At 35.4% G+C, this 21,762-nt stretch overlaps 3 protein-coding genes across 3 annotated transcripts in view; 2 read left to right on the forward strand and 1 right to left on the reverse strand.

The window, feature by feature from the left end:
* Positions 1 to 606: 606 nt before the first annotated feature.
* On the forward strand, positions 607 to 5,058 carry LOC142976239 (juvenile hormone esterase-like). The gene is made up of 3 exons (XM_076119523.1): positions 607 to 807; positions 2,212 to 3,515; positions 3,765 to 5,058. The coding sequence occupies exons 1-3, from the start codon at positions 679 to 681 to the stop codon at positions 3,931 to 3,933; spliced, it is 1,602 nt and encodes a 533-aa protein (XP_075975638.1). The 5' UTR covers positions 607 to 678; the 3' UTR covers positions 3,934 to 5,058.
* A 28-nt stretch (positions 5,059 to 5,086) lies between these two features.
* On the reverse strand, positions 5,087 to 7,607 carry RpL26 (ribosomal protein L26). The gene is made up of 4 exons (XM_076119525.1): positions 7,473 to 7,607; positions 7,063 to 7,244; positions 5,794 to 5,934; positions 5,087 to 5,260 (listed from the first exon to the last, which is right to left on the reverse strand). Exons 2-4 carry the CDS (start codon positions 7,228 to 7,230, stop codon positions 5,123 to 5,125), a joined length of 447 nt encoding a protein of 148 aa, XP_075975640.1. The 5' UTR covers positions 7,231 to 7,244; positions 7,473 to 7,607; the 3' UTR covers positions 5,087 to 5,122.
* A 3,141-nt stretch (positions 7,608 to 10,748) lies between these two features.
* The window catches only part of mAChR-A (muscarinic Acetylcholine Receptor, A-type), a 101,861-nt gene continuing 90,847 nt past the window's right edge, over positions 10,749 to 21,762 (forward strand). The window contains exon 1 of the mRNA XM_076119521.1: positions 10,749 to 10,919. The gene's annotated coding sequence lies outside the window, so the exon portion shown is untranslated. The remainder of the gene's footprint in view (positions 10,920 to 21,762) is intronic.

Genomic DNA, 21,762 nt, shown 5'->3' on the forward strand with positions numbered 1-21,762 from the left:
CGTTTTTTTTTCGCATACTTAGACTGATTTTCTTTTCAGGCGCTTAACGGTTGACTAACGATCAGTGAGTAGATCCAAGCAACGTTTGACCAGGCAAGTCGATAGATTGGCGACCACTAATTCAAGCTACTCGTAAGTACATATTTTAATGCGATATTACTTAGTTGATCCTGTTTGCTGGGAATTTTTAGGTAAAATAATTTGTTAGGCCAAGCTTTTCAGGCTTAAAAAGCTATTGAATATTTTACCACTAAGTAGGTAGAGCACCAGAAACTGAAAACAATTTATATTAGGAAAAAAGTAGGTTATCTAGGCTGACTATTTATGAACTAATTGCACGTCTAACTATAATTACACTGTCATTTATTAAGTATGTGCTAAAATTTAGTACCTTTGAACCTACAGTCCGAAGTTCAATAATTACCTTAGTATCCATCATAATTCAATCATGACTCGTATTCTCACGAGGAAACACGATTAGACGTAATTAGCCATATTGTGTATGTTTACAAGGACTTTCAATCGTTTATAGTGAGTACAAAATTCTACTTTGTACCGGCAAACAACAACTTTTTGTATTGGAACATTGTATAAATTCCACTTATCTGTTCGTTAGATAATCCACTCAGTAGGTGTTTAGATTCGTAGTGGGCAAGTGGTGCGCATATATTAAAAAAAATGGTGCGTGTCAAAGTTACTGAAGGTTTGCTGGAAGGTGAAGTGGTCCAGAATGAATATGGAGGCTCATTTTGCAGTTTCAAAGGCATACCTTACGCTCAACCTCCAATAGGCAACCTACGTTTTAAGGTAAATAAAAAGTAAAAAATCGATTGTTTGTGGTCGGATCCCACACGTCCGGTTTAACAAGTTTGATTTGTGTGTTTTGAATTCGGAATAGGTACCTCTCTATTTTTATGGGGCTACTAGTGTGAATTTTAAGTTCATGTTTTAAATTGTTTTATTTAAATGTGTTTTATTAGGTATAATACATCTATACATAGAGTAAAACACACTGATTAAATTATTGTACTTAATATATATTAATAATAATTAGCGGCGAAGGGTGCCGGTTGTTTGTAGACTTAGTACCTACCTAATTTCTTTATTATAATTTAGTGCAAAGCGAACTTTAAATGAATTTCGATTAGAGATTTCGATTTTCGTTTTAACTACATTTTATCATCTCAATGATAAGGCAAGCACTCATAATTAATAAATACTTACATAGGTATGAGCAGTACATAGATACAATAATGACAGTGATTAAGCAACAGAGTGGCCTGTTTAATTAAGTAAGTAAATAAATAGCTGATAAACGAATCAAGTGCCATTTAAAAATGTTAACACTCATTTACTCATCCATGTAATATCGGTACTTAGGTACCTACCTCCTTTTGAAAACCTCGTTTTGTAATTAAATATAGCAACTAAAGCTAGTAGAAGCTATAGCCCGACAACTTAGTAGAGAGTACTAGAGAGCCTTGGAATGCACGATATAGCTAGATTATATTGACAGGCAACCGTTAGCTGCGGGTCACTGTTATTCTAAATTCTGAATATTGTATACCTCCTCTAACCGCGAACTCTGCACACAAGGCTCTATACCAAGTTGCTGTGCTATAACAACAACAATATGTTACTGAATTGTATTTTAAATAATTATGTTCTTAGAGATACCAAATTCATTACATCAATTCGTGACTAATTTAAAAATACTTACCTAGATAAAATAAAAAAATAGGTATCTACGTTGATAGGAATACGTAATGATTATTTGACTGTGATCACATAATGCGGCATGTAATTGATTTTAAGTAAGTATTACGTTTGTTAGGTGTTCTGCAAGTCTAAAAAATTGTTTTAAAATCCTACTAAAAAGTGCACAGGTGCCATTTTTTTGTTATTGCTGAACATTTATATCATCTTACTAACACGATCAAAGTTTTTACGTTTTTTTAGAGTTCAAGGGCTTTTGGTTAGTTTTTGAATGGCGCGATGATATTCCAAAAAAGTAGTAAACGGACTTTGCCCGTTGACGAATTATGATTTCGAATGAATAGAAATATTATATTAAGTACTTACGTTATTTTTCCTTAAAAGACTAGATATCATCTTAATAATTTATTATTATATTCGAAATGCCGGTGGCTAAGCCAACATTGTGTAGATTAAATAATAATATTATATTAAATTAAATGTTTTTATTTGCAGGCACCAGAGCCGCCAAAACCATGGGACGGGGTACGCGAAGCAAAAAAATTCGGATCAAAAAGCTACCAACACGATTTGTTTACCAAAACTGGCATAGTCGGCAGCGAGGACAGCTTGTACCTGAACGTGTACACACCAGACGTGAAGCCTGAGAAACCTCTCCCAGTCATGTTCTGGATACATGGAGGAGGGTTTATATGCGGCAGCGGCGAAGATGACTTCTACGGCCCTGAGTTCCTCGTCAGACATGGAGTCGTCGTCGTCACTATCAACTACAGACTTGAAGTGCTCGGCTTCCTTTGTTTAAACTCTGAAGAAGTACCTGGAAATGCCGGTTTGAAAGACCAGGTGCAAGCAATGAGATGGGTGAACAAAAACATTGCCAATTTCGGTGGTGACCCGAACAATGTTACAATATTTGGTGAAAGCGCTGGTGGAGCCAGTGTCAGTTACCACTTAATATCACCCATGACAAAGGGACTTTTCAAGAGAGCTATCCCTCAGAGTGGAAGTGTCTTTTGTCCTTGGGCACAAGCTTATGAGCCTCGGGACAGAGCTCTAGCATTAGCGAGGCAACTAGGCTGCTACTCTGAAGACAACAAGGTATTGTACGAATTCTTCAAGAAACAACCGCTAGAGACTCTGGTTTCAACCTATGTACCAATCTTGCTATCAGAAAAAGCGAAACCTGGAACTGATATCTATTTCAGTGTTGTTGAGGAGAAGAAGTTTGGAAATAATGAAAGATTTTTCGACGGAGACTTCACTTCTGTTCACGAAGATGTGGAGATTATGATAGGATACACTGCAGACGAGGGTCTTATTGGTTTAGGACCGGCTGACGATCTGCCGAAAAAACTGGAGATAGCGAGAGACTTTCCAGAGTTCTTTGTACCTAAGGCTTTAGCATTCCAATTGCCGGTCGAAAAGCAACTGGAACTCGGAAAGAAAATCAGAAAGTATTATTTCAACGACCAAGTCGATTTGACCGGTGCGTGGGAACCTTTGATTAAGTTCTATGGTGGGGAGATGTTTGTTGCAGGTATTGTGCGGTTCGCTAACGTCTGTGCAAAGAGGAATAAGGTCTATTTGTATAAGTTCACGTGTAAAACTGAGAGGAACGTAATAGGCCACGTTGTAGGCGCCACGCCGATAACTGGGAACAAACCAATGACTAGTCATGCTGACGATATACTTTATCTGTTCAATTCAAAGTTAATGCCAGTTAAAGTTGACATTAACTCAGACACATTCAAACTTATGGATAAAGTCATCACGCTTTGGACCAACTTTGCTAAATACGGGTACGTAGCTGAGCTTCATTTCAGCGTATTTACATTTCCATTATTTGTGACTTTTCATAGCTTCTCTATAAGCAATGGAACTGCACCTACCAATTATTTTTATCGTGATATTATCTAAAATATTAATCAAAGAATTTACATATCTATTTTATTATCAAAATGATAGTTTATAAGAACTGCGTATCGCATAATAACCAAAGTAAAATTATAATAATAATAATGCTAAGCTTGTTCATTTGTTTATTTCAGAAACCCGACGCCAGATGGGTCTGATGGCCCGAGGTGGATCCAATATTCATTAGAAGACAAGGATTACTTGGAAATTGGTAACGAATTCGTCGCAGGCGCCGCGCCAGACGCTGAAGAACTAAAGTTTTGGGAAAATATTACTGAAGAGTATGCAAGGAAACTTTACTAAGTTATATTTTATTAGTTTTTTCTATATTTTTTATTGTTCCATAATACAAATAATACAATGTTATGAAAAATAGAATACATTTTTAATTACCACTCCAACATCTTCGATGGTAAGATAAGTTTGTTTTCGTTGCGAGATTGTTTTTAAACGGCGGGAATTTGAGTGATTTATCAAAAACAATGGCTGGTAAATTCTTATCAACAGTTGTGTCGAATACCTATTTAATTAAGAAGTGTTTTATTTTCGTTACCGTAGCTGATATTAAATTGATAGGTTGGTTATTTAAAATTATGGTTGGTTCACGAAAGAAGTACTTATTTCAACAAATGTTTTATTATATTAGTTATTGCTCTATCCTGAAGATGGATATTTTATTTTATTTGTAACTACTGAAACCGCTGTAAGTTTAGTAGCAGGTGGTTCTAGAAAAGTACAATGTACTTACAATAAATCAAACAAGCATTATTTATCTAAGTGCTAGTCAATGATTGATTGTAGAGATACTTGATTGATCGTGATTATTGAGGCAACACGACTTGTTTGTAATATGTATAATATTATTGTGTAATGTAAGTACTACTATTGCCATCTATCGGAAATATTATAAAACTGTTCGAATTGATTGTAACTGAACCTGAAGTCGGAAAATGTGATTCAATCAATAAATAATCAGGCGTTTATGTAGTTACGGAAATTATAATTAACGTGATAATTGTCTGTATCTGAGGAAAAGACCTGCATGAACAAGAACATAAACGAATTGTTGTTGAATGTGAAGCAGCACGCAACTAGAAGTGGCTGCCTTATCAACTTAGTGTACGTATAGGCATAACTTTTCATAAGGGGTGCATTATTCATTAATAAATACCGGCCATAGTCGCTCAAGTAGTCCAGACTTACACAAGTAAGGTACTGCTTGTGTAAGTCTGGACTACGTCCTCATGTATTCGCACAATGGTGCGTTCCTTATGAACGCAACATTCGCACACATGCGCGAGAATCGAACAGAATTCACCTCTTCTGTGTAAGGTTTTAGTTGTGCTTTAAACTCAATCCACATCTGAAGATCCATCTCACTTGGAGACGACGATCCTGGATCGGTGATTTTCAAGTAATTGTAAAATTGTACGGGAAGAATAAATGATAGACAATCTGAGTTTTTCTTTTTTATTAGTCTTACAATCTATATTTAAGAGGTCTCCATGGCGGTGGCGGTCTCCTCAGTGTACTTGCCCTTGTCCTTGCCGAGGGCTGCCAGCCTGCCCTTCGCTCTGCGGTCGAGGATAGACTTGCGATCCTTGTTCATCTTTAGCTTGACGATCACGCACTGGGGACGAAAAATATACGGTTAAAGACAATATTCTCAGTGTACAAGAGTATAGTAACTGTTATTAGGTATTGTCAGAGCCATGGAAGTGTTTCTGCAGTCACCGAGCCCCTGTCAAACGTCTGCAAAAGCTTCAGTAGGACATGTAGACTCGGCCTTAGTAAGAAGCTATCATCATTCGAAATTTTCTTTATTATCTACAGCCAAAGTTTTTAAGTCCCAGTATTTGTTTAATTTGAGACCTAAAACACTACAGTAATATCAGAGGGAGTGTTTTGCTAAATCCATCTTTAATTATATATTATCAACAACAATTTATCATACACAGACAGAATTTAGTGCTGATACACTCATAAAGACTGCTGGCATAGGATAGCATTGAATTAAGTGGTGATAAAGTTATCTAGAACAGTACTTTTTCCAATCTTTAGCATTTCAAGTTGTCCATTCAATACTATCTTTGCCTTCCAAGAAAATAAACTATTTTTATTTTAATTCATGCATAAATAGATTATGTACAATAGGTAGCTTACCTTTGAAGGGTGGATACCGACGTATGCGCTGGCACCGTTGGCCTTCTCACGCTGGATCCTCTCAATGTAGACAACAAACTTCTTACGGTACACCTGCACTACCTTGCCGACCTGCTGGCCTTTGTAGTGACCGCGGACAACCTATAATGTGATGAAAAACAGGAATTAGCACTGTATATTACACTTCTACTATGTATGGTAATACGTTTTCATGTTTTAAATATGTACCTAAAGCATTGCCATAATCCTGGTACCTAGAAAGGTGGTTGTTACAATTTATTATAATGATGGCAAATAGAGAAATATATTCAGTAATACATGAGAGGCACATGGTTATTGGAAGGGAATAAATATTAAAGGCCAGTGTGAACAATATATGTCTACCCCTAGTCATGATATCCCTAAAGAATATCAAGTGCGTTAGAACAATAGGACACAGTTTTTTTATCACAATGTACTGAAGAAATCTACAATAATTTCACCTACACCGATTGACCTATTACTATGCAAAGCTCTTTCACTGTCTATCAATGGAACTGAACATTCAGAGTAAAATATTTACTTATTATACAGAAATAAGAAGGTTATCCCTAAATGATGAGACATCACTTTGTTTTCATATTTGATTCAAGTTTACTAACATCTTAACACTGTTCAAAACACATGATGTGAATGATAATCTCAACATAGAAGGAATGTCCTCATACCAATGGAATGAAATGAAACTTGAGCCACGGAATTATATGCCATCAATCATTACTATGTGATTCACATAAACACTTGGTCCATGTGGTATTTAAGAATTGTTTCTGTCAACTTGACGGTGTTACACTAATCCACTAATTCACTCAAACTTTATGATACTAGCAGGGAGTGCATTGAATATATTGATTGTCAAGGCTAACAATATCAACAAAATTATGCAGCATGGCATGATATTCAAGAAATAATGTATTGGAACTACGCAGAAATTAATAAACGACCTCATTAATAGTGTTAAGGCAGTTGTATGAGGAGTCTCTAAGTCCTAACCTAACTTAACACAATGTCTGTAGTGCAAAACAATCAGAGCCATCATTGCACCAGGGCACGGACTAGTTAGCCGCGCCAGAGACTCGTCAGAGAAAACCTCAGCCTCGTCTCCAGCGCGACAACAATCGTCCGTAGTCTAAGAATGGTTTGTCTTCATCATACTGTTTCGCACATACAAACATAACCTACAAAACTGTTGTGATCACTGATATAAGGGTTTATTGAAGAGTTGCTTACCTGAACTTCGTCATCCTTGCGGATAGGCATAGACTTTACGTTGAACTTCTGTCTCAACTCCTTGGAAAGAGGCGCTGACATAAGTACTCGCCTAATGTGAGAAGGCGCGCTGAAATGGCGCTTCCTGTTTTTCCTCCTCGAGGATGTGACGAGCTTATTGTACTTCATTCTGTCGCTCTTCGCTGAAAAGCCAAAATACCACGTTTATTTCACAGTGAAGTGATGTTTAGGTTACTGTTTCCTGCGTGCTAAATGTCAAGTTGCCGCGACGATTATTTCGACTAACAACAATAACAAAACTTGAAATATCCATCGTTTCTGGTGCGAAATATAATGTAAATTTATAATATTACAGTTTATGTCTTAGAAATATTAACAAATACAAGATTTTCACGGATTAATCAACGTACCCAAAACAACTCGGGCAAAGAACCGAAATAAAAAGAAATTATTACAGTGTTGCCATTTTTAGGCATACTTTAGTTGTGAGCTGTCAAATTGGTTAACCTAATAAACTTATAATATTTTTGATAATAAATTACTTTTAATATAAATTGAACAAAACACCCAAAAAATGTTATTTATATTTAATATTCTCGTTTACACAACAGTGGAATAATAAAATGCTTATAGTTTACTGTGTAATAATTCAATGGCAACACTGGAAATAACGTCAATTTAATTTACGTTACGTTAAACGCATAACTAATAATGAAATTTGAATACAAGTGAATCAATACAATTATTAATCATAATTTGTCAATAAATTTGTTCTTGAATTTTTATTCAATAAGTTATCAAAATCTTTCTTTGATTTTAGTCAGTAGTTTAAAGGTCTTTCTTTGATTTTAGTTGCAATACATAAAAGTTAAAATTGTTAGATAGAAAAATCGGTAAATAACCCTTTTGTTTATTAAGGGGGACAAAACAAAAAGTTTATTTTGTCACAGGAGACCAAATAAAATGACTTCAGGAACATAATTAGGCCAAATCGTTACATACTTGCTTATCTGAGGATCCTAGACTTAGCACAGCGGGGAAAATTATAGGCATAGGTACTGTGGACTACTACTGAATGTTGTAGGCTCAACTTTAATCGATTTAGGTTGGTAACAGTGTGGATCTATACATAGAAAAGTTCTTTATATACCTAGTTTCGGTTTACGGATCTTTTATTATAATAATTTACGCACATAATAATAATATATGTACCTATTATGTAAATCCCGATACTAATATCGGACCAACTAATTACTGTTGGCCGCATTATCAAACAATACTTTATTTGCTTAGTGCAATATGCGTAAACCAAATAATTCGCATATAAGTCATTATATTGTGTATTGACATAACGTGTTGACTGTCTCGGTCTCGCGGTTTGCACCATGTTGCTTACGACGTCTCACACAGAATGGAGACGCGGTAATTTGAATGGGGAACGGTTTATGTAAATTAATATTAGGGATTTTTTAATTGTTACAGTTGGGATGGTGGTCGTTACTCGAATAACTCGCTTTGGCGCGTGTTGTCGGTTCGATTCCATGCAACAGTTTTTAAAAGAAATATTTTATACCCAAAAAACGCCTATTTATTTGATTTGTTTTTTTTTACAATTCATACGACTGACTGTAATATACAATTTTGTACTGTACCTAATTAGTACATTTATCCATTATGATTTTCTAGGCAAACAAAAAGGTATGTGACCAAAACTCGAAAAAAAAGTATGATTAAGTACGTCAGAGTCGCGGGTTCAATTCCCATTTTCACCCCTTCTTGTGGACGATCTAAGGCTGACTTATAAAAAAAAAACAATATTACGTTTTAAGCGGTACTAAATTTAATAAAAATACAGTCTAACTATACTTTTTCGCTTCAGAAAGAAATACCAATAGATGAGGTTTAAAACAACTTTTCAGTGAGCGGTGAAACACTTTCCCTCCATTTGTCGCTGAAATGAAGTTTGTAGTGTTGAATATCTGTTTACAAACCCGTTTAGAGTCGCGGCGGCCGGTAACTGGTTTGATCTCATTCTGAATCGTTTCCGCGACTTACCGCCGATCACTGATAACCGAGTATCGAAACAGCCTTCCTTTTTGTTCAAAATATTCATAACTAATACCTCGGCTTTCGAATTAATAAAAGAACTGGCCGTTGTTTACAGAAAAAATGTTATGGATGACATAAAAAAAATAAAAAGCTAATAAAAAAATAACTTAAATGGCTTTTTATCAGTTTTTGACCAAAATGTGCCAATACTAACGGGTCTAAAAGAGTTCTTTGTTATTCAGTTACACTATATCAGAATTCGAAAATGTACATAAAAATGTGGCAGAAAACTGCATGTGGAAGGGTCGATGCTTTATCTTTTCTCTATTTTGTTAATTATACGCGTAATTGTCAGTGTAAATTACCTACCTACAAGAATATGAAGACATTTTATCCAACTACTATAAAATATCTTATTCTCATCATGAAATAATTATGCAGGAAAATCACATTTAGCGGCAAGGACATCCATTATATTGTCACATTAACATATTTATCAGTAACAAGAAAATAGCTTGCATCATTGTTTTAATAGTACGCAGCACAAGATGAAATAATATACAAGCTAACCGCGTGGCTCTGCCCGAAATAAAATCATTTATTGACAGAAAAATTTAGATATAATGGTTTTGTCCGGCTCGAGATTTGAATTCGAGACCGCTGCGTGACAGCCGCAGGTACTACCAACCGCAACCGCACCACACTGGCAGTCAAAAAAGATCTGTCATTGATTTTTAAACCACTGCACTCACGACAATATATAGCATCTTTATCTCGCAGTCACTATTAAGTTAACTCGAGCCTCCAAAATAAAGGCAGAGTAGAGTAGAAGTCGTAAGAAACTCAGCTAATCTATGCTTGAAAACTGTGAAAGTCTGTCTGTTTTTCTGTTGTGCTTTTAGAGATGAAACACTACTTTCATGAAGCAGACCCGACGTCAAACATAGGCTACCTTATTTTATAGGCGAGGTAAGTCGCGTGTTCCACCAGGTAACTCGAGGTAACTTGAATATAAATGTAGCGACATAGATTGATAAGAAAAGTATCATGTCCGCTTTGTAAATAAATATTTGAATGTTTTAAAACGTCTGAATAAAAACATTAATGGTATCAAATCCTACAGGAAAAACAAAATATGAAAAATTTTCCTCAATTAGGCTTTTGCATAATACCAGCAATTACTTCAGAAATGAAAAGAAAGATGCCAGTGAGACCCTTGGAGATACTTAAAAGGTTTTTGTAGACGACATATTTAATATCCACAGTTTTTAATAATTAATTTATCAGATTGTATTTCTCATAAATCAAGTTCCATCATTACGTAAAAAGTGTGGAGCCAGCGACTCGACAGTAACTAGTTGTTCTCGGAATTGATTCGTTGAGAAGCGCTCGGAATGATCTAAGAGCATTTGAGATCACATTCCGGGAGTGTCCGTCGTCAATGTTTACAGTAATTGTGTCGCTATCAATTTACCTTCGACCTTGTGACCTCTGATTCGGCACCAGTACCCACGGCCCATCCCGGCACGGTGCGTGGCCGACTAACAAAACAGAGGGAGCTAGTTGCCCCCTGAACGCATGTCCGAGTCTGCGCAGTGGCGGCACGTCGCCCGGGCCTTTCAGTGAATGAACGGAGGCCGCGGGGAGCGCACGCCTGTCGCCTGCGGACGGCTCCGGACCCCACAGACCCTGATATGAGTGACGTTGAGTGGTGTGCGTAGTGGTAGTGTGATGGTACGTGCGTGAGTCACGCTATGGCCGCGCGCTCGCCCGAGCCCGGCCTCCACCGACTATGTGCGGCGTCGTAGGTAAGCTACCCGGGCTTCAAGGTCACCCCGTAAACAATTCCCTGGTGACACCCCCCAGTTTCCACACCATACTGATTTCGGTGCCATTTTGAGTCCCATGGGGATACCGTATGATGACTTTACCTTGTCTCTAAGGGCTTACGTCTTAATGGCAGACGATCCCTTTGGGTCCACGTTGCGTGCCTCCGTTACTTGAGTTTCAGATAATTTCAGAGATTTACTTGTGCTGAAATTTGTTAAATACGCCAAGAGAACAGTGTTTAAAATATGCAGAAGCCACGTTTAAGTTGTCCCCTAAAACGCGGTTGAATGAACTTTGTAAGTCATGTAAGCTTTAACGACAAACTGGACCATTCGTTTTAAAATCTGTCATCCTAAAAACCTTGCTTTACCTAAAATTACTATAACATACACATGTTATCTTCTTATTTAAAATTGTTATCGTTATAGAAGCCCGAAGAAAATATCTACCTCATTAAAGAAAGGTGAACTGTGTAAGAAGTAGATAAGTAATTAAAGGCGATACTCTCACGGGTCTCGAATCAATGGGCGCTAGTTCAAAAGCCCTTCACAGGCGTGAGTGAGTAATTAGACTTCAGGGAGTGACTCCGCCGTTGTATCGACAAATATACGGCATTATTTTCTTTATTTTTGAACCGACGAAAAGTAGAGAAATGTTGTTTAGTGAGCGTAATTCTTTCTTTTTTAATAAACGGTACTAACTGACAAAAGCATTTCTATAATTAAAGTAAAATGTAATTCTTGATGGACCGTATATAAAATTGATATGTAATTATTTTTTAATTTTGACTTAATTGCCAAACTGCCGATTAAGTATATGAGAAACGTGTTGAAATCTTTAATATTGAGGTTTTACTGTCAATAGTGAAACAGTGAACATTGTTTCTAAATAATGTAATTAGGAACTCCTTAATAAAAGTTTGGATTATTAGACAGAAAGCCTTGTCTCGTTATTTGACTAAGTTTATATGCGTACATCATAGTTGTTTATCGTTTCGGATCATTTATTAAGCTATTTTATGAAGACCATAGGAATTAATTTTCAGCAAAAGTTTCTGCTTTTATTTTCTTTGAAGAGAATGGTAACTAATGTGGAAATAACAATATTCATTGATTAAGAAGTATTACTAACATTGCGAGATCTCCTTTAAAGAGATACTTAGCTTGAAAAACTATTAATAAGGTACTGAAAAGCTGTAAATTTCGCCATCTGCAACATTTATAAAGCATCTTCTATTTGAATTTGGCAACTGAATGTTTCAAATCTTGTTGCATGTAATAAGTTGGCAAGTTGTCATATAAATTGGGTTATGTAGCGAGCTGTCGTACTAGTTACTTATAAGTTATTAACTAGGCCCTTTTATAACCAGTTGCTTGCATATAGGCAATCTTTATCTATACTTATAATAAATCTGTAGAGAGGTCAATTCTGTACATTGAATATATTTAAAAAAAAACCAATGGGGGATGTTTAGTAACGGATACTGATACCGAATCTGCAATTTATAATTTTCTTTTCTGTCTGTCTGTCTGTCTGTCTGTCTGTCTGTCCTCCGTCTGTATGTGTCGCTATCACGTAAAAACTACCGGACAGAATGCACTGAAATTTGGTATATGCATAGAATAAGTAGTGGAGCAATTTCTAGGATACTTTTTATAGCATAAAATTTCAAAGATTTTTAGAAAATTGAAAAAAATACGTAGAAATCGTTTGAACCTGCGTTTCCCTATAGAGACCATAGATGGCGTTACAATCCATTTCACAACATTCGCATAGTTAACGCGGCGCCTGCCGTATCGATACCTGTTGTTCGCACCAACCAATAGATGGCGTTTTAAACCGCAACAAAGCATGTTTTTTCTAATTAATTTATTTTAATGGCTTTATTGTAAAAAAATACCTTTGAAACATGCTATACATTTATAAGATTTTTAAACATAAATGTTGTATGATATATTACACAAAAATGTTGGTTTACGTGGGTCCGGTGCGATCGGGATATCCTAGATGGCAAACCGAGTAATTTCGTTTGTTGCCGTTGTTCACCGCAACTGACAGATGGCGTTGTTGATCGAATCACATAAACCAAATTAATTGGTTGCATTAAGGAAATAAATTGGATAGCTATGAAACAGACTATGTGGTAAGTTTTAAAAAATAAACAACGGATGATATAAGTATAAAAAATAATTACGGTTACGCGGTTTCGGACGTATCATCGCAAATATACATTATTACGCGTCTGAAGAGCTCCGGCGCAGATAGGACCTATAATAATATTCTGAATCCAGACGGGTAAGCAATGGTCAGTCTATTATAAGGTATTATATTTTACACTGTAAACTGCTACGGATACAGACGAGAGCGGAAAAGAAGGTAACCACAGGAAATCAGGCCTGCCTGAGCCTGTGTCACATTGTGTGCCTTTCGGGTCCCTTTCGTAAATAACCATTAGATGACAAAAGAGTTGTTAACATTTTTATGTGTAGGTGTATCGAGTGCTTCGCAATTCGCGTGCTCAAACGAATAAGCAACAGTACGAAATTCACGCGAGCGGAGCCGCACGGGTCAGCTAGTAGATACATATTTTGATTTGTTATATGAAATAGTCGCCATTACCTTTCGGAATAGTTTTATCAATAGAATATGACGTTTATAATTTTTCCGTAATCACCTTCCTTTGATAACATATCATCAAGTTGTGCCTCAAAGATGATACAGAATCGTAAAGTTATGTAAAAAGCAGTCGGGCCCACATATTTTACGTTATTTTTAGATGGTTTTAAAACCTAGAAGTCCTTCTACAAGTCCATAAAACTCGGCTCCGATATTTCAATCACGATAAGTAGATGTGAAATTTGAATCTTAAGCGTTTGCGAACGAGTAAATTTTGTTTTACGGCCGCACCTCCATCGGCATTCGAGTATGCGTAAATACAATTTATACGAAGCGAATGCTCGTATATCGATAGGTTAGATTGAAAATTTATCGAACAAAATTCGCCTGTATTTTATTCTGAATACGTAAAGTAATTTTGTAAAGTATTTTCGAAGTAATTAACTGAAGAATTTGTTTTCTAATAGCGTTGTAAAGCTTTCGTTATTTCAATCTTATTTACTTGAGATAATGAAATATAATTTACATGAGGTTCAATATATTCGTATACTTTTTTAATAATTAATACATTACAATATTCGACTTAGCATTTGAATTAAGTATTGAATTTATTATTATTTATTTCTCTAAACACAATCAACCACAGACAAAAAACAATAATCATAGAGTAATTAATTACGTTCCATTATTCCGTTGTTCCGCAGTTGATTTCTTGTTGATTAAAGTTTTAAATAAGAGTCTTTCGGGCGCTTATCTGCGCTCGTTAAGAAACAGACGATTACTTTGTCTTAGCGCAAACCGACTTACTTTCATTACTTGTGTTTTAATTAAACCTAAGTATGACTCTGATGTTATAATGCTCATTTGGAATCGGTACGACTTTTAATTGTTTTTAGTTCAAGTCGCCATCTTGTTTTAAAAACTGAAACCACAAATGATAATTATTTGACTTCTTAAATTATTTTCTTTTTAAGAAATGCCATAGAGACGTTTGCGTGTTCGTTATAAATGAATCTTAAAGTACAGGTTTTAATTAATAAAATTATTTTAAATGAATAAATGAAACTGTATAAAGTATAAGTTTGTTTTGAAAGGTCGTCGTGCCGTGAAAAGAAAGGTTTTATATAATTTTATTGGACCGTAACTTTCAGACAGTTTCAGCTCGTAAGTTTTGTACAATTTTGACAACTGGCATCTCATCCTTACGTACATATTTTACGTGGAAATCTTTTAGGAATTTTCCTTTTAACTCTGAGATATGAAGTTGTGAATAGGGCCTCTCTTTTCTGGCAAACGAGGGCTATTAAATACTCTACTGGTCTTACTACTACTAAGTTCCTCGTTGATGCGACTTTTTCGGACCATAACGTGCAGCAAATTTTTAGAAAACTGCGATATAAACTAATGATAGAAAAAAAAAACATTATATACAAAAAAAAGCATCTATATAATGTATAGGTAAATAAAATGAACTTCAAACCCGAATATTCTAGTAGAATACTGTACATTCACCGAGTCTGGGTTTAAAACCAAAAAGGAAAGTTTATGGCCACGCTACCGAGAATATCCGAACAGAAAAATTCAGCCGACCTCACCCGAAGTGGAAGCGAACGGTGAAAAATCATCGTATAGTTGTTAGTTCGGTAGACCGACGGTTTATTATTTATTCTGAAAGTTATTCTGTTGTGATTGAGGTGGATAGTGTTATATTGTAGGACAGGTGTTGTGAACTAGATACAAAATAGAATCAGAAGTATTTGTGTGACTCAGTTTTTAGATGTCGTGTTTTCTATATTTTTATTTTTGACTCAATAAGAGAGCATATGGAACTGTTTTTCTTTTGTTCGGGAAATAGAAATAGACAAGTCTAGAAGTCAACAGTTTAATTTAAAAGTTCAATAGGTTATTACATTCCACTGCATTTTTAAAAGTATGATTCTCTTTATATTTTATCCAGCCATATGCTGAAAGGATATTTATTATAGTAATTTTAACGTTACTTTATAAATTTCAAACGGCACTTCACCTTCCACGAATTACGAACTACATTGAGTAATCAACTCAATCGCTAACTGCACCTGTATTCTAAAACGCTTTATTCTCTAAAAAACTAATTTCACCTAAAAAAATGTCAACCATGTTGTTTTTCTATTCCCCGCCAAAGCATATTGAGGTCACAAAACTACTCGGTTGCTAAGCGCGAGGTTACGAACTTGCCAACGTCGTTTTCCTCATCTTTTGCATCATACATGAGTGAATAAGAAGATATTATTTAACATAAATATGGACGAGGTGTCGAAGTGGGGAAAACGTTTGGAAAATCAACGAAGCACGAGGTAAATGACTGAGAAGAATATCGTTATTGAAGAGCGTTCTATTGCATTTATTGTTTGATGCTGGACATGTGTAATTTCTCAATAGTTTATAACCTAGATTAACACATAGAGTACTTTGTACCTACTCTGGGAAATCTTTTTATGCGGACGATGTGGGCAGAAGCTGGTACGTATATGCGCGCTCTTTTTCATAGAGACCAAAGAACGCCAGTTACTTCAAGCATCTTTTGCTTAATTCAAATTCATACATCTTATCATACAGGGCCAATCCTTTAGTCCTTTTGGAAGTAGTACCTACAAATTATTTCAAACTTCCCGGGACAATAAAACCCCAATATTAGTGAAGAATAGTGTTGTTTCCATAAAAACAATATCTAGCTTTTTGTTTTAACGTTACTTTTACAAACACAAAATGTCTACTGTTTTAATATTAGAATGGTATATATCTAGAACGTGTTTAATAGCCGAATCATATTGTGAACAGTAAACACAGTGTAATATCCATGAATGAATCTATTGACTGGACACCAGACATGTCTAGTGAAATAGTGGAATGCAATTCTGGGAAATTCACGTATAATTCCAACAACGGAGGCGGCTAATCGGCTATCGTCTGGCCATTTTAGAATTATAGAGAACGTTCGTAATACTTGGAAATGAATGTTTATCTATAAAATCACGCCTGTTGTAATAATATTAAGGTGTAGGCAAAATTGTTTAAAATATATCCACGTTGCGCAATTATAGTGTTAGACTATTAGACCCATTTAATAGGCGAGATCATTTTGCCTTTATAAGGCACGTTACGGAACTCCGAGTTCTTTTTCGGAATTTTGATATAAATTAGAAATCCAGTTCTGTTCCTAGGTAATATAAAGAATAGAAAAGCTTAATAGCACTTTACTCGACCTAGGAATCAAACTTGAAACAGAATTAACAGTTAAATACACTATCATCCAGACAAAGAGAGGAATTAAATGAAACAATAACAGTAGCTCCATCTACAATCAAAATAACGAAAGTGCTTGTTTCGCAATGTTCACGAGAGATGTCAAAATTTTAATGAGATGTCTTTGAGCCCATAACGGAATTTAATTTGTAGGCTTACTTTATTATGTTAGACATCAAAAAGATGTTCGTTGGCGTAGAAAATTGGGTGGCCTGTGCGGCCTGTGCCCTTGCACGGGAGTGTGGTCGGCTTTATGTTTTAATCATGTTTTTTTAATGTAGTGGGTTTAGACCCGACAATTTGCACGTACGGTGTGCGAAGTTAGTTACGGAAGGAGTTTCTAGCTGTGTGTATTATGTAGAAGCATGAAATTACTTGTTTTTTTAATGTTGTGTCTTGCTTTACTTTTAAATAAATATAGTTAGTATATACACATATGTTTAGCCAGTCTGACTCTTAATTCTTGTATAAAAGTCCACTATTTTTATATCGCATAGAAATCTGTGTAAATCAATTACAAGTTATCGTTCTTACATTTTTCAGGTAATGGGTTAAAAAAAGTTTTTTTTTTAACCCCTTACTGTCCCACTGCTGGGCAAGGGTCTCCTCCGAAACGAGGAACGGATTCGGCTAGAAAAGGATAAATCTAAAATAATTTCCCCATAGTTTTCGCCAAATTTTCGGGTCATATTGTAAATAAAGAACCGCATTTTCAATAGCCAGGATGCCATGATCTCCTCAACTGTGGGTCCCGTCACGTTTAAAGGCTTGCAAAACGATACTGTTTATTTTACAAATCTGACCTTTTTGCCTAGCTTACGTACAGGATTGTATTTAATTAGGAATTATTTAGCATTATTGATTCGGGCGGGTCTGTGAAGGACTTGGGGCTAAAGTAAGTGTATTGATTGAGATGAATGTGAGACTAATGTTGCGTATTTATCTTTGTGTGGTTGAAATATTTTCTGAGTGAGTGATTGAGGGGTTTTTTATTAGTCGTCGTGAAGTCGTCTCTGGGAATATTACGAAATACGTAAGATAATAGCAAACTAAGGTAACTTAACTTGTTCGTTATCATATGTAATTCTATGGTTAAAATGTGTCCATACTTTATTGCCTATGTTAAATGGATTAAACACAACTTTAAAATTAATATCCGGAAGGACTAGTGCGTCACCGTATCTGAAAAAACATTAAGTCACTAATTGTGTCTCTTGAATTGAAACTAGAGTAATAAAATTCTGCTAACGTAATGTAACCTAACTTGTTTTCTTAGCTCTATATGTTACTCAATAAACTAAACACAACACTATCAAAATATTATTCTCCTTTAAGCACCTCATCTCAAGAACCGAGAAAGCATAAAATATCGCACCTTTTCTTACAATAATTTTATTGCTTCGGCCGCCATTGTTATTCCGTTCGCGCGCTTTTCATAAAACCGTTGGCCTAACCCTATCGTCAGCCATTACTCCATGATGGTCTGAATGTCTTAGAAAGGGCCGCAGCCATTTGCTCTGTATAAATTTTGCTAACAATATTACTTTTAGAACGATGTAACATTTTTATTATGTAATGTAATGGCGTATACTTCAATTCGTATTTTTTAAGGATTCGAGTTATGTTGGACAGTTTTATGATTTAAATCGTTATTTTACACTCTACAACATTAATGGTTACACGCATTTAAAACTTAGGCCCGAAACTATATTCAGCATTTATATGCAACACCAGTACCACTTAGGAAACTACTTTGAAGAACCACTGGAAATATTTAAAAACTCAATTTTTCATATTGGCAATACTGCATAACTAAACCACTCACATCCTCCTCCGTTTCAATCTTCAAACGAGTATGCACAATAAACTTCCATAGACAAAATAAAAAAAAAACTAAATAGAGCACCGCCATTTTAAAATGTCGTTCTCCCGCCTTTCATGTTTTAATCAGTACATGTATGTCAGAGAGAATATTTTATAATAAGTCCTTATTATGATGCGGGGTTCAGGACCCAAGATCGTTGAAGTTGTGCCTCTAGAGACCCGACGATTAATATTTTAGTTCGTCACGCTCTGATTGCGTGTACTTTCAACTTTTACCTAATTTGTGTAGGATGTTTTTGATGTAGAGAATTGGACTGTTTTAGTTTAGCTTAAATTTATTTCATTACAAATTCTGGATTCAGATTCAATTTGGGTCTAATAATAAAATTTCCTGATTTTCCGTATTTAGGTTAAGATACGTTAGGTAAATAACAAAAGGTATATAAAACAGCTAAAACAAAAATGGCGTCGTGCCAAACTCCGAACAATTTACGAACCAAGTCGATGCACTCAATTAAATGCAGATTTCTTTCATTTATAAAAACTTACTACATTTAAAAAACTTTTGTAAAACGGTTTATAAAACAAAATACCCCTGTTTCATTTAAAGTTAGCATATTTTACAATTCTGAAAGCTTTCGCGACGGAGCTGTGAGGAAAGCCTTGTAATTATCATAAATGCATATTTCCGCTACGATATCGCTACGCCGTAGCTCCGTAGCCCGTAGCTCTGTAGCCGTAGCTGAACATGAAACTCGTAGCATTGGTTGGTAACTAGTTTAGTAGACTGCTTCTCGTAGTAATAACTTTTCTAAAGTAATATTTGTTTTTCAAACAATCGAATGAACTGCAGCAAACTTCACCAACATTTAAATCAGTTGATCAATATTCAATCACATGTCACAGCTTTGTTCCGATAGAATTATTTCTTAGTTCATTGTTTCGAACACACGTTAATCCTAAATCCTAAACTATGAACAACTGAAACTAAAACTATAACGTTTTTTAGTTTAATTTATTTCCATTTAACCAGTAGCGTTCAATCACGCGCTAGTTTGAAATTAAAACGTCGGAATTGACATTCGTTTTATTTTTTATAGAATTGGTTCTGCACTCCCTAAGCCGCCAATGCTCGAATAGAATGTTTTAAACCCACAGAAAAAAAATGGGCCATCTTCAGAGAGTAAGCTTTCTTTTAGTATATTTAACCCCGCGCATCAGCAGCGCGATTCTGTATAATCGGTACTATCGAGTCCCGAAAGTTTGACATTTTAAACGTACTTCAAAAATTTTTCGTCTCGTACCCGGTAGAGATGCTGATCAGATTTTCATACAAAATAATCGATAGCTAGCCAGCTATCGGTAGTCGATAATGGTAGAAAATTGCAGTGTGCGATTCACTACAATTGAAGCAATCGACTATCGAGAGTTTGACATTTAAAACGTAATGTTAAAATATTTCTTAAGGAGCCCGGTAGAGGCGCTAAAGAAATTTAAAAAAAAAAAATTTCTCGAGAGCTAACCGGTTGTCAGTAGTCGATAGTAATAGAGAATCGAGCTACAGATCAGATTTTGATACAAAATAATTCGATAGCTAGCCGGCTGTCGGTAGTCGATAGTAGTAAAAAATCGAGCTACTAAACTCAAAAGTTAACACAAAAAATCTCTTTTAAATCAATTCCAATATAATTAAAACAAAATATACTCTTTACATATCTGTAGCGGTTGATTCACGGTACAAGAATAGGTGTCACGGTGGTACCCCGAGCGTGCGAGCGTGACAGTGGCTGTCACGTATAAATAGACGTGACCTATCGCCGTGATGCGTGCCGGTGCGCAACTAGGACACATTACTATATACATTACGTCATTTTATGCTTTAAATGTGAAATGACTACTTTAAAACTGTCGCAGAGTAAACTATAACTTTAAGTGCCGGGTCAGTTTATTTATAAGTGTTAAATAATCTATTTGGTAGATAATGTGATAGCAAACTGTATGCTACCAACTGTCAAAATTCAAATTTGAGAAGCTATCTGCTAGTTATCCAAAAGTGGAGAAACCCGGTCCAAGTGAGTTCATTATCCATAGTTATTTGAAACCCTTTGCACGATTTAAGCCTTCTGTCGTTTACGTCAGTCGTTCCTGTTTTGCCACTCTTGTGCAAGTGAAACAACAGATTTAAATGTATATATTTACTGATTTAGACAGTACAAAATAGGGTAAATTTAAGTCGAAAGATAAGAAAAAATCTGTCCAAACATACAAAGTCACAGAATATAGTATGTAATAAAAATCAAACATTATAATAATAACTAACATTATCACTAACGAAAATACGAAAAAGAAAATCGAGAACAAGACATAACGGTCTATATGAAGCTAATAACATAATTACGAGCTGCGATCATAAATAGTGTGGAGGAGGCATTCCGACCAGCCGGCGGAACTACTGCCAAGAGAATAAGCATTAAATAATGTCCATTTGCCTCCTATAACACCCCATGGTTTCGTAGCTCCGGGATAGATTTGCTTCGAATGAGGATAACGTAGATTCGTATTTTATTTATTCTCCAGTCTCTCGGGTACAAATGGGTCAGTTTTACTATGTAGAAAGGGTACACGCTGTATATCAAGTTTCTGAGAAAAAATGCTAACAATGTTCTTTATATTTGGTATACAAATGGTGTTGTTTTTTGCAGGTGTTTTGTTTTTCTTGGGTTAGTTTTGATGCGCTTACCGCAGAGGCTTAGGATGATTTAGTATTTACATATGCGAATAAATGAAGGTGTTTGTATTGGATTGTTTTATTTGAGCATTTTCACTGTACTTTCTTTTCATTCAAGTGTCCGAAAAAATAACAATAAAAAAAGGAGTCTTTGTTTTCAGTAGCAGCTATAAAGAGTACCTATGTAGGTACTAGTAAAATGACTGCAGGGCTCTATTGACTTAACTAAAATTACCTCTACCTACTCTTTCAAAGAAAAACATTACATGCCTGTTTTCCTAACTAATTTTAGTTTCTCATTTGTACAATTCGTTCCTCATATTTATAATAGAAACTCAAACAGCCGCAGAAGATCACACAAGGCCCAC

Source organism: Anticarsia gemmatalis, chromosome 10, assembly GCF_050436995.1.
Source record: "Anticarsia gemmatalis isolate Benzon Research Colony breed Stoneville strain chromosome 10, ilAntGemm2 primary, whole genome shotgun sequence".
NCBI classification, from domain to species: Eukaryota; Metazoa; Arthropoda; class Insecta; order Lepidoptera; family Erebidae; genus Anticarsia; species Anticarsia gemmatalis.

What these genes read in the sequence shown, in the direction of transcription:
- LOC142976239 (XM_076119523.1), top strand. Translation starts at nt 679, where the DNA reads ATGGTGCGTGTCAAAGTTACTGAAGGTTTGCTGGAAGGTGAAGTGGTC. An exon ending in TAGGCAACCTACGTTTTAAG is followed by an intron (nt 808 to 2,211) that starts GTAAATAAAAAG and finishes TTTTATTTGCAG; the next exon opens with GCACCAGAGCCGCCAAAACC. An exon ending in ACCAACTTTGCTAAATACGG is followed by an intron (nt 3,516 to 3,764) that starts GTACGTAGCTGA and finishes TGTTTATTTCAG; the next exon opens with AAACCCGACGCCAGATGGGT.
- RpL26 (XM_076119525.1), bottom strand. Translation starts at nt 7,230, where the DNA reads ATGAAGTACAATAAGCTCGTCACATCCTCGAGGAGGAAAAACAGGAAG. An exon ending in GCAAGGATGACGAAGTTCAG is followed by an intron (nt 5,935 to 7,062) that starts GTAAGCAACTCT and finishes ATCACATTATAG; the next exon opens with GTTGTCCGCGGTCACTACAA. An exon ending in TCGGTATCCACCCTTCAAAG is followed by an intron (nt 5,261 to 5,793) that starts GTAAGCTACCTA and finishes TTTCGTCCCCAG; the next exon opens with TGCGTGATCGTCAAGCTAAA.